This window comes from Odocoileus virginianus, chromosome 13 (assembly GCF_023699985.2).
Source record: "Odocoileus virginianus isolate 20LAN1187 ecotype Illinois chromosome 13, Ovbor_1.2, whole genome shotgun sequence".
NCBI classification, from domain to species: Eukaryota; Metazoa; Chordata; class Mammalia; order Artiodactyla; family Cervidae; genus Odocoileus; species Odocoileus virginianus.
The window spans coordinates 12176900-12189634 of record NC_069686.1 but is presented as its reverse complement, the minus strand read 5'-3'; the positions used below and the strand labels follow the sequence as shown (position 1 = coordinate 12189634).

Below are 12735 nucleotides of genomic sequence, written 5' to 3'. Positions count from 1 at the left end.
ATCAAAAGATGAATACAAAAATGGATTAAGGACTAGTACCTTGAATATCAGTGGCAGGAATCTCTCCAGTTGTATCACTTGGTTCAGATTCACCAGCTTCATTGACAGCTTTCACTCTGAATCTGTACTTCCTGAGCTCTTTCAAGTTTGGCACCACACATTCACAGGTAGGTAGAAGTTTGTCTGGTTCATTTACACTTTTCCAGTCCGTACTACCTTCTTCTTGCATTTCTACAATGTATCCTTTGATTGGACTGCCACCATCTTTGGCTGGAGGTTTCCATGCTAGTGTGATGCTTGACTTTGTTTTATCTTTGACTTCTGGGCGAGAAGGTGGCCCAGGTGGATCTAATGAAAAAAAAAAATCAAAACGTGAAGCTGATGAGATGCTAGATTTATGTACTTAAGAATATTTTACTATGTCTGATCATATTTTATTTTTAAAATATTAAAATAGGAGTGCCAAAGGAATAAATTACCTTCTAGAGAAGAGAAATATAAGAAAGTCTATTTTCATTTAGCATTAATGCTAAAAGAAAGAAAGCAAACAACTAACCAGGATAGAAAGACTACTAGCTAGCTCCTGATAGATTATTATTCTATTTACACATGATTGGTGAAAGCTATTTTACTTTTGAGAACTCTTTGAAGAGATTCTGCAATATTCTATACTAAAAACTTAATATAACCTACCATGAAATTAAAAAGTGACTTCATCATTAGCTGTAAACTTTTAAACACAAACTGATTCTTAATGCCTTGTATTGTAGACATTGACCCTGTCCCTCATCACGTAACAATCCATTATATTTCTGACAGTGCTTTACAATTACAGAAATTCTTTTACTCTGTTCATCTTTTTTAATGATAGGCCTTTCCAGTGCCTAAGATAGTTCTTTACACATTGCATATATTTAATACTAGCTTGCAGAATGAATGAATACTTCATTTTTTATATATGCTCCATATAGGATTTAGATTATTTTAAGTCTTTTTTACAAATAGCTGAATTTTTTCCACAGAAAATCCATACATACAACACATGGTATTAATCATTAAGGCCACAGTATTTTAATTTTTGAACTGATATGCTTATAGATCTTTCAGAATTGCTTTTTATTTGACTTCACAGACTATGCTTGAAGATCTTACATCTTTGTTCAATATGTATTACTGAAAATTTAACAACCTTTTGTTTCTGTTAAACTCCTACTGGAAGGTCTGTTTAGTGAGAGAGACAATTTCCACAGCAGCTGATTAAGGAGGCAGAGGTTTATTTTAAATATGGGAGCAAAGAGGAGCTATATAGTCCAGGGTCTTTATTATTGTGATTCCTCATACAATACTAGGTTCAATCTAAGTGTTTAAAAACCTTATAAGTTTCTCTATGTGTATGCATACACATGTATATATACATATTAGATACATGTGCTTAGTGTGTGTATATGTGTATACACACATACATATATACTTTTGACAGTCTACATAAGTACAAAACTTTTAATAAATAAAATAACTTGGCCGAGAATAAATACAAGAAATTTAACAGCACAGTTATCCATTTAGTGGCTCTGCCCTTGATATATTCCAGAGATGGAAGCATACTTACATATGGGATCTCCCGCAATTTCTGGGTCTGATGGTTCACTGGGAGGGCCAACTCCTGCAGCGTTTATTGCCATTGCTCTGAACTGGTATTTAACACCTTCGATCAAACGGGGAACATTAAATTCCACGCCTTTCAAGCCCACTTTGGTTATTGGTGCTCGGCTAACACGTGACCAGTAGGCACCTCCCTCTTCTCTCTTCTCCAGCCAGTAACCAGTAATTGGAGAGCCGCCGTTGTCCAGAGGAGGAGTCCAGCTCACTAGCATCGACCCTTTGGTGCGCTCCAGAACTTTTGGTTTTCCCGGAGGTCCAGGAGTGCGGTAAGGATCTTGAATGACCACTTTATCTGATTTGCATTCATCACTGATTCCATATTTATTCACTGCCCTAACTCGGAACTCATACTGACCATTGGGGATAAGTTTCCAGATCTAGAAATCAGATGAAAAATAATCTCTTAAAAACAATATACTTATGTTGATTTTCACTTGTTTTAAAATTCAAGTCATTTGATAGGGGAAGACTGTAAAAAGAAATAAATCTATAGACTCAATTATCTGAGTACATACACTTAAACATGGAGAGTCTTTTAAAATGAGAATGTATACATTTATTGAACCTAATAATTTGTCTCTCAAGTAAAAGAGAATCTGTATATCAAATAGAAATTACTAAGGGGCCTTATGTGCAAGGTGCTAAAAACTAAGGATTTTTGTGTGGAGTTTTAAGTTTAATCATTAAATTCCAAGGTCATGCTAGAATGGTGTTTATTCAGACTCAAGTCCTTTTAATGTGCATAAGAAAATACTTAGAAGAGTTTACCCCATATCTCCTCTCTACAGCTGTGTTTGTAACTTCTTCCCATTCAGCTTTCTTCCTGCTTGCATCGCGCTTGTCGATGATGTAATGGGTGATCTCACTGCCACCATTGTCTAGAGGGGCATCCCATGTTAGGTAGCAAGATTCAGCTTTAATGTCAGTAACAGCAAGATTTCTTGGTGGGGACGGACGATCTGAAAAGGAGACAATGGAGGAGACTGAGAAGGAAATTCTTAAACAGATGCTGGATTTCATTCTTTTATAAGAAAGAATATCGCTTACCATATACTTCCACATGGACATTTCGGAACACTGAACCAAGGCGATTAGAAGCAGTCACTGTGTACGTGCCTTTGTCCTCCCGGGTTGCTTTGGGAATGCTAAGCTCAGTCTTTGCCTCACTTCGGGAAACTTCTTCCTTAGTTATCTTAAGTGCATCGGTGGGTTTCTCAATCACAGTTTCATTCTTGGACCACTCAATCTTAGGCATCGGAAGGCCTGTCACATCTGCGGGAATGTTAACAGGCTCTCCCGCCTTAACTTTGATGGTGTCACCTCGAACAGACAGGCGCAACTTAATAGTTGGAGGCACTGCAAAGAGAAGGGCAAGTGGGGGAAAAAAACAGCACAGTCATAAGGATGTTTACACAACCTGTGAGATAAAATGCATTCAAATGACCAATATGTTTATAGATTCCACACCTTCATCATCTTGTATGACCACATTAAGAGGCAGGGATGGTTCACTTTCACCAATTTCATTGACGGCCTTGACACGGAACTCATACATTTGGTGTTCATCGAGATCTTCAACAAGAAAAGATGTGGTTGGGCAGAGGCGCTTGTTAACTCTTTCAAAGTCAGGTTTGTCATGACGCCGTTTTTCAATGATGTAGCCTTGGATGGGGCAGCCGCCATTACTGCGGGGCTCCTTCCAGTCAAGGGTGATGGTAGACTTGGTCCTTTCTGTATATGTGAGCCTCTCAGGAGATGTTGGAGGACCTTTAATCAGAGGTAGGTTGAAATGACAAGAATGAGACAAATATTCATGTATGAAATCACATTTCACTTCAAATTACATGAAAAGTAGGCTTCTATTTGGCATAATGTTACATCTGTCTTTAAAATCCTCAAAATATCTTAATTACCAAAATTACAGGCAATTCATATAGGCAGAATTTTTTTTTTTTGGGTAAACTCTGTAGTCAAGATTATTGATTAAATTGAGGTGCATGTATCCTTTTTTTTATATTTAGCATTTTAGATGTTTTACCTCTGTCACTGAGAAAGCTAATTTTAATGACCTAGGAGGGCTGTCTGTGAAATTTTGCTTTGAATGACCAGCAGAGAGCAAAGTATTCCTGTCTCATTAACAGCAAATGGATATGTCTACTGAATATATTTTGAACCATGTTGCCTCAAGTGTTGCTTTAGGGGTGGAAAGAGAATTTAAGAGATGCTGCTATAGTTCTGTGTACTGAAGGATAAGATAGAAAGAATAAGCTCAGAATGGTGAAACTAGACCCAGTCCATTCTTGACTATTATTGCAACCAGAAGCAGAGCTTTACTGTCTAAGTCCAACTCTGTTCTGTTTTTTCTGGCACAACTTGAGCTGCAGCAGTTTTGAGATGGGCTGTTACAGTGAGAAGGTAATTTTGTTTTTTTGGGTGGTGGTGGTGGATGAATAATTCCTCTGTCTCTTGTGGAACCACAAAGACTTTGCTCTCTAGAATGGGATGTCAGCAGGCATTACCAGTTGTGTGCCATATTAGAGCTTCATATTTGTTCATACCAGTCAAGGAGATTTCCTTTGGTCTTTTTTTCATTTGTGCTAAGCTCCAATGATTTAAGTTTTTCACCACATAAAACCATGCCAAAAATTACACTGAAATTACAGTAAATATGGTATCCTTACAGTTGCTTGTAGTTATTTGGTTTTTGCCTTTCTCAATACTCCAGATATAAATCTGGAGACTGTTTGGGAATTTGAAGCCATAAAACTCCATACATAAATGACATAACTACAAGCAATCAATATTCACTTTATAAACACAAAACTTTCTCTTTTACCTAGTGGGTCAACTGCAAGAATCGGTCCTATTTCAACAGGAGGGCCACAGCCAAACTTGTTCTTGGCAATCACACGGAACATATATTCTTGTCCCTCAAGGAGACCTGTGATGTCACATTTAGATCTCTCAGTCTCTATTGGTTGTCTCCAAGTGTGCATCTTAGCATCCTTTCTTTCAATAATGAAGCCTGTGATGTCACTTCCTCCATCATCTTCTGGATCAGACCAGTTAAGCAGACACATTTTTCTGTTTGTTACAACAGGTTTCAAGTCAAGAACAGGGCCAGGGACATCTGAAAAATAAAACAGTGACAACAGAAAATCAATGTAGTAAGATAGTGTTGCTTAAAGAAAACCCTATGGAAATCCACGTTAACATTTCTTACCAAAAACTTCTACCCGGGCTGCTGCAAATTTGGAACCACAGCTATTGGTAGCTGTAATCACATATCTGCCATGGTCTTTTCTCAATGCATTCTTGATGATTAATTCAGACTTGGTCCCAACGTTCTCTATTTCAACACGGTCTTTATCCAGCTTGCCTTCTTCAATGGTCCACACTTTTGTTGGCACTGGACGGCCAGTCACCACAGCTGGAATTCTGAGAGTCTTCCCAGCCATGATCTGTATTCCACCCTTGACAGAAACATCTAGTTCCACAGTTGGAGGCTCTGTTCAAAGAGAAGAGTCATACATTAGCTCCAGAAAGATGGGGAAGAAAAAAATCTTATCCTGGGAAAATATCCATCATCTTATTCATGTCCCTGTTAAGTACCTTGTGGTTCAGCCACAGTAACAGGTTCTGTTTCTCCAGGCGGCCCTTCACCGGCAACGTTGACGGCAGTCACTCGAAGTTTGTAATCAGCACCCTCTCGGATTTCTCTGACCGTGTACTCACGGGGCTTGATCATCTTCTCTGTGCAGCGGGACCATTCATTTGTGCCAACCAGCTGCTTATAGACATAGTAGCCAACAATTTCCCCACCACCATTGAAAGCTGGGGGTTCCCAGGCCAGTTCAATCGTTGTGGAACTCGTGTCAGTGACTCTGGGGACGGGTGGCCCAGGTGGAGCTAGAATGAATGCACACACAGAAATCAAAACTCACTGACGGTTTGAAAATGTGCAGTAGCTTATGCTACCCCATTTCTTCCCCACAGTATGTTACATGTAATATGGGTAAATATTGCAACCTGAAACTTTTAAGGTATATATACAAATGTTTATAATTTTACACTGCAACCTCAACATATGTCTGTAGTTACTGCTAGTATTTAGCTTGTTTTCCAGCTTTGAGATATTACATATAATGTATGTAAGTTTTAGGTGTACAACGTGATGAGTTGATATGTGTATATATTACAGAATGATTACCTCAGAAATGTTAGTTAACACCACCATCCCCTCACATAATTACCAGTTTTTAGTAGCATTTAAGATCTACTCTCTTAACAACTTTCAAGCATACAAAACTTGAAAACTAGAAATTAAAAGTAGCAGTAAACAGTACTGTTAATTATAGTGACCACGCAGTACCCTCTTTCTTCTTAAGGAATTACTTACAGATTGGATCATGTGCTGTTTTGGGGTCTGAGGGGGGACTGAACTTTCCAGGTCCAGCTGCATTTTCAGCACATACTCTAAAGACATAGGTGAGTCCTTCTAAAAGGCCTTCTACCTTGGTCTTCAAAGAATTCAGAAGGTTTCGGTTCACACGAGACCAGTGTGTGCTGTTCACCTCACGTTTTTCAAGCCAGTAACCCAAGATGGGGCTTCCATTATCTTTTGGTTCATTCCATGTCACTAGCATACTGTTACTGGTGACATCTTCTACAATGGGCTTATCAGGTGCATCAGGTGGTTCTGATTAAAATAAAAAAAGGCAAGTTTGAATTAATTCCCTAGTATGACATAAAAATTCAAGTGTATAAGCTGGGATAATGTATATAGCAACATATGATAAAAAGGCAAAGTTTAGATGCTAAAGAACCTTACCAAATGGATCTTTAGCTATAAATGGCTTTGAAACACATGGTGGTCCAGGCCCAAACCTATTTTCAGCTCTTACACGGAAGAGATACTCTTTTCCTTCAATCAGCTTTGTCACTGAATATTTGCAGTGCCTAAGCGTTGAGGTGACAACCATCCATTCTGAGTCAGGTTTTGTCTTGTCTTTCTTTTCCAAAGTGTAGTTTAAAATTTCACTGCCACCATCATCAAGGGGTGGCTCCCATTTACAGAGGACTGAGGTCTTTCTGATATCTTCAAATTCAAAGTTGATTGGTGGTCCTGGTATATCTGATATTTTAAAAGACAGACGTTAAAAATTTTTGTAGCACTGCTTGCAATGGAAAATGTAAATGTTGAATGTGCTTCAGTGACATCAACTTCTGTTTTTCCTACATCTGTCTTCATATCACATTAGCTACTGAATAACAACGTCAGTTTTCTTTGACGTAGCCAGGAGAAGAAAATGAGAATGAGGACAGCTGACTGAAGCTACTTCCCACTCCTTTTAACTGCCCCCACGAACTCTTATATTAACTTTCTTCCACTGCAAAGTGTAGTTTTACCTACTTACCTAGCACACAGACGGTACATGGAGCTTTTGCAATACCATGGTCATTTTCAGCTTTGATCATGAATAGGCCATGATCGGGTCGGACAGAATCTCGGACACGTAGCTGAGATTCTCCTTTTTTACTGTTGTCGATACTCAGACGCTGTGTCAGAGGCAGGACGAACGGTTGTTCTTCTTGAACTTCACCCTTCCTCCTCCTAACCAAGGGTTCTACCCGCTTCTTAATCTCCTCTGGTGTGATAATACTTTCATCCTTTAGCCATGTAATTGTTGGGTAAGGTGAGCCAGAAATAATTGCATCAAGTGCTATTTCATCACCTCGTCTGACTTCTAGGCTTGTTTTCATAATGATTTTCGGGGCATCTGTAATGATTAAGAGCAATAATTGTTTTCAGTTCTGATGAAAATGTCTTAAGTGAAGTCACTCAGTTGTGTCTGACTCTTTGCGACTCCATGGACTGTAGCCTGCCAGGCTCCTCCGTCCATGGAATTTTCCAGGCAAGAATACTGGAGTGGGGTGCCATTTCCTTCTCCAGGGGATCTTCCTGACCTAGGGACCAAACCTGCGTCTCCCGCATTGCAGGCAGACACTTTACCATCTGAGCCACCTGGGAAGCCCTGTCTGACAGAACATTATTCTCATTTCTTTCATGATGGGAAGATGGCAAACCCATTAAACATGACTCACCAATAGGATCCACGGCTTTGGTTGGAGGAGTGGCCCGAGAGGGCTCGCCAATGCCAGCAGCATTTTCTGCTCGCACGCGGAATTGGTATTCCTTTCCCTCTTCAAGGCCTTTTGCCGTATAGGTCAGGACTGGGACCAGGTGTTCATTGCATCTCTTCCATCTCTCTTCACCTTTAGCAATCTTCTCTATGATGTAACCCATTATCTTGCTTCCTCCGTCATACAAAGGTGGCTTCCATGTAATAGTCATTGCCTCGGCTGTAGGATTATGTACCTCAACATCTACAGGTGGATCAGGGGGTTCTGGAGTACAAGAATAAAACCTGTTAATATAGGGAAACCCATCTTGTTAAAAAAAAAAAAAAGCACAACTCCTAGCTTTATGATGTTCACAACCCAAACTTACGCTTTGGATCTTGAGCAATGACTGGATTTTTCAGTTCAATATATTCGCCTCCACCAATCTTGTTGACAGCTTTAACACGGAAGAAGTATTCACCATTTGGTATGAGATCCTTGACAGTCCAAGACAGTTTGTTCTCACCAGACATGACTGGTATGTACGTCCTCCTCCCAGCTTCTCTGCGTTCCAGGACGTAATGAAGAATTGGGCTTCCACCATCATATTCTGGAGGTTCCCAAGTTAATTTACAAGAACTCTTGGTCACGTCACTTGCTTTAAGATCTCTGCATGGCCCAGGTAGGCCTATTAAAAATAAAAATGATAACTATTATTATAACCTGAAAAGGCTGGGTATTAAGAACACACACTTTCTCTGTGTAGGACACTGTAAGTCATTTAGCATCCTTGACTCTGAACTATTAAATGTCGGTAGCTCCCCCTTAGTTTTGTTCCAAGCAAAAGTGGCCCCCCAAATTTCCAAACACTGTCCACCACCATGTGTGGGAGAAGGGGCAGAAAATGTTACCACCCCTGGTTGAGAACATTATGAAAACTTGAAAATACAATTAATAAATGAATATTGGTTATTTAAACATTCTTTTGGTATATCTTTTATTCAAATTGCTATTTCATATGCAAATAATTACAACAGAAGTAAACAAATGTAATCAGAGTTTAGCAATTTCATTTCTTTAGAATTGCTTTGCTTCTCATATGGTAAGAAATAATCTGAAAGGACATTTAGTTTACAAATAGCCAACTCATGAAGCCATTTCTACTAGCAGTGCAGAGTTAACCAATTTTCCCAACATGTAAAGCACGCCTGGTATTTCATCAAAGAATGATTACCTATGACTTTGACGTTGATTGAGGCGGTTGCTGAGCCAAGCTTATTCTCTAGGGTAATGGTGTAAATGCCAGCATCGGCACGGACACTCTTGGGAACTTCGAGGTGTGCAGAGATGTGGTCGTTCTTCATGGTTAATCTGTCACTTGCTTTAACTTCTTTGCCGTCTTTATGCCAACTAACAGTTGGAACTGGGACGGCTCTGAAGGGAACAGGAATGCTTAACTTTTCACCTTCAATGACAACAATGTCGTGAGTCTCCAGATCAATGGTTGGCTTGCCTGTAATCCAAAAGGGGGAAGAAAATAGTATGTCAAAATGCAATGCAGGAGTAAAGTTTGCTGTGTGTATTGTAAAAAGAACCTGTGTTCTTACAGTCTGGGTCTTTGGCGACCACGTTTTCCGAGATCTCGGATGGCTCACTGACTCCAACGGCATTAACAGCTCTCACTCTCAGCACGTATTCCTTGTCGGGCACAACACCTTCTTCAACCTTGAATTTCAAGTCTTTTATTGGGCGAGAATTAACTCGCATCCATTTCTCAGTGCCTACTGGACACATTTCAACATGGTATCCTATAATAGGACTTCCACCGTTTTTCTCCGGAGGTTTCCAAGCAATGGCAATGTGCTTTCTCCCAGCATCAGTAACATGCAGGTCAAGAGGAGGTGAAGGAGGACCTTAAAAGACAGTGAAATGTTTGCATCCATAATCTCATCATCAAACTCTGGACAATATCCTTTGTAAAATCAGCACTACTTACTTGTTGGATCTTCGACTTTCAGGATTTCTGTTGGTTCACTTGGGTGACCAACTCCAGCCTCATTCTCTGCCCGAACCTGAAACTGGACCTCTGTTCCTTCAATGACATCAGTTACTCTAAAGTGACAGTCAGGTCCTGAGGTCTTTCCAGCTTTCACCCAACGGGTACCTAATTTTTCTTTCTTCTCAATGACATATCTATTGAAAGAACAAGCATTTTTGTTAACACTAATAAAGAATTTCCAGCCAGATGTAATTTTTTCCTTATGAGTTAATTAACATTCTACCTCTGTATTGGTCTTCCACCATCATTTTTAGGTGGTTCCCACTTCAGGTCAACATGTCGTTTTGTCACATCAACCACTGTCAGAGCGTAGGGTGGTCCAGGCGTGGCTGAAAGCAAAATTTTCGTCGGTTAGAAAAACCAGAGAGAAAAGTGACCATCTGCTGTAAATGGTGTCACAAACATGAAGTTAGCATACTAAAGGTGTCCTTGGCCAGGACAGAGTCCTCCACTTCACAGTAGTCGCTCTGTCCTATGGCGTTTTCTGCAGCAACTCGGAACACATATAACGAGCCCTCTGTCAGCGGGGTCACCGTGCACTTGGTGTCCTTCACGGTCGTATCCACCGTCTGCCAGCCTTTCCGTCTCACGTCTCTCTTTTCCACAATGTAGTTGGTGATGGGCGACCCGCCATCCTTCTCAGGAACGGTCCACTTTAGGTCTGCTGTATTTTTTGTAATATTGATCACTTCAAGCCAGCGAGGTGGTGACGGGGGATCTGAAGGAAAAAAAAAATAGGCAATTTCTTATTGTCCAATATTCAGTCTTCACTAAATTTTCTAGTCGTCACTAAGAAGAACCCAGATAGCAAACATGAAATAATCAAAAGTGACTTACAGAGCTTCTCCCGGCAAAGCACAGGGTCGCTGGGCTCACTGGGCTCACTTTCCCCGGCCTTGTTCACAGCTCTAACTCGAAATGAGTATTCCTGTCCTTCCATGAGCCCTGGGAGCAGATGCTGGGTGGTGGGAACTCCTTCAGCCACTCGGACCCAGTCATCTGTTCCAGTCTTTAGCATTTCAATGACATAAGAATCTATCTTTGCCCCTCCATCATGTTCTGGCTTTGTCCAGTTCAGCATTAATGATGTTCTGCCTATATCTTTCACAACTGGTTTTCCAGGGGGCCATGGAGGGTCTGCAAGCCAATGAAATGAAATCATTATTTAGGTTTGTCAAAAGGAATTAATATAAGCTTCAAAACAATCACAGAAAATGAATGAATCATACCTATGGCATCCTTTATTAAGATTGGCTCAGTTGATTTGCTTGGTTTTCCAGGTCCAGCAAGATTTTCAGCCAGCACACGGAATCGGTATTTTTTCTTATTTGTGAGACCTTTCACTCTGAATTAGGAACAAAATGTAAGTTGAATACCATGATGAAAAGCAGAAAATTCTATTTATTTCACATAGAAGAACGTAATTTATTTAAAGATTGGTTCAGCAATTTAAATGAAAATATTTCAATATAAACTAAAAATTGCCTTTTCATGGTCACACACAAGATTTGGTCACATGTACCAATCTAATTATAATATCTATAATAATAATCGTTAATATACTGGAGGACCAAACACTTTGGAACTTTCATAAAGTTGATATTTTATGGTAAGAAATTAAGAAGTGTGTCCTTCAATGGAATTTATGTCTTTTTTGAAATTACATGGTAATAGAAAAGATCAGATCATTAAAATTTTTATAGTAATATATAATCAATATATTCAAAAGGAATGCTAAAGAATGAAAATTTGTATGCACTGCTGTCTTAACATTGTGATGGAGAGCTTGGGCGTACCTGTATGTTGTGTCCTTTATTGGCATCTTATTGCATCTAACCCATTTATCACTTTCAGGATCTAATCGTTCAACCCAGTATCCTGTGATGGGGCTGCCACCATCATCATCTGGCTCACACCATGTGAGGGTCACTGCATCTTTAGTGATGTCAGAAGGTTCGAGGCGAGTTGGAGGTCCAGGCGGATCTATAGACAGGATAATCAGATGGGTTATATAGCCTTTATACAAATATGACAACTAAGTATACATTTAACATAAGCATCCTTTTTTTTTTCTTTAAACTAACTGATTAATGAGAAACTTACCAAACTGAAATTTGGCTGTTATTGGAGTGGCCTGAACTGGCTCACCAACACCGTACATGTTTTCTGCAGCAACTCTAAAGATGTATTCTTTATTGGGTATTAACTTGGTTGCCTTGAACTTGGTATCCTTGACAGTTGATGAGAGCTTGTGCCACATATCACTATCAGTGGCTCTTCTCTCCACAACGTAATTTGTGATTTTAGATCCACCATCATCACGTGGTGGGTTCCATGTAAGAAGACACGACTCGTTGGTCACTTCTGTGATGTCAAAAGCAGCTGGGGGTCCGGGTTTATCTGTGGATGGCATTACATACTCAGAAAAAAACCACATTTTAAAATCATGTTTTCTTTTCAAAAGTAGCTGGAATGAGTTTGCTCATTTTTAAAACGAGAACCTCCCTTACCTAAGACGTTCACTTCTACCACGGCGGTGGCCCGACCACAGACGTTCACGGCCTCGATGATGTAGGTGCCAGTGTCACTTCTCTTACTATCCATGATTGTCACTGTGGATTTTTTAGGAATGTTTTCAATGGTGATTCTTTTGTCCTGTTTCAGAAGCATGTCAGCCTTTGTCCAGGTTATTTTAGGTTCAGGCTTGCCGGTTACAGTGGCAGGAAGTTCAATCTTAGTTCCTGCTTTTACAGTGATACCCGCAAGGAGCTTCACATCCAGGAAAATTTCTGGAGCTTCTAAATTGGAAAAGATTATTTAAGATGTTAGCAAGTTCAGGTGGAGTTAAAGTCAGAAGTCTTGACTAATAAAGCAAAAACCTAAAGTAAGTA

The 12735-nt window shown here is 39.8% G+C and overlaps 1 protein-coding gene and 1 long non-coding RNA gene across 21 annotated transcripts in view; one reads left to right on the top strand and one right to left on the bottom strand.

Moving 5' to 3' along the window:
- Window positions 1–12735, bottom strand: part of TTN (titin) — a 274540-nt gene that overhangs the window by 75785 nt on the left and 186020 nt on the right. For all 19 annotated transcript variants that reach the window (XM_070475948.1, XM_070475949.1, XM_070475950.1 and 16 more), the window contains 23 exons: window positions 12355–12642; window positions 11948–12244; window positions 11641–11827; window positions 11074–11189; window positions 10682–10981; window positions 10263–10562; window positions 10068–10173; window positions 9782–9978; window positions 9393–9698; window positions 9020–9298; window positions 8174–8473; window positions 7768–8070; window positions 7080–7442; window positions 6494–6796; window positions 6062–6361; window positions 5275–5571; window positions 4886–5170; window positions 4499–4792; window positions 3130–3429; window positions 2710–3018; window positions 2431–2621; window positions 1610–2039; window positions 40–348 (listed from right to left, as the gene is read on the bottom strand). In XM_070475948.1, coding sequence (XP_070332049.1) covers window positions 40–348; window positions 1610–2039; window positions 2431–2621; window positions 2710–3018; window positions 3130–3429; window positions 4499–4792; window positions 4886–5170; window positions 5275–5571; window positions 6062–6361; window positions 6494–6796; window positions 7080–7442; window positions 7768–8070; window positions 8174–8473; window positions 9020–9298; window positions 9393–9698; window positions 9782–9978; window positions 10068–10173; window positions 10263–10562; window positions 10682–10981; window positions 11074–11189; window positions 11641–11827; window positions 11948–12244; window positions 12355–12642 — 6360 coding nt within the window. The remainder of the gene's footprint in view (window positions 1–39; window positions 349–1609; window positions 2040–2430; window positions 2622–2709; window positions 3019–3129; window positions 3430–4498; window positions 4793–4885; window positions 5171–5274; window positions 5572–6061; window positions 6362–6493; window positions 6797–7079; window positions 7443–7767; window positions 8071–8173; window positions 8474–9019; window positions 9299–9392; window positions 9699–9781; window positions 9979–10067; window positions 10174–10262; window positions 10563–10681; window positions 10982–11073; window positions 11190–11640; window positions 11828–11947; window positions 12245–12354; window positions 12643–12735) is intronic.
- LOC110144048 (uncharacterized) lies at window positions 2526–12735 on the top strand. Of its 2 annotated transcripts, none has more exons than XR_002315784.2 (3): window positions 2526–2770; window positions 11125–11207; window positions 11699–12735. It is a non-coding gene; the product is annotated as an uncharacterized lncRNA (long non-coding RNA). The 2 variants fall into 2 exon arrangements; XR_011490928.1 differs by lacking the exon at window positions 2526–2770 and adding an exon at window positions 8380–8467.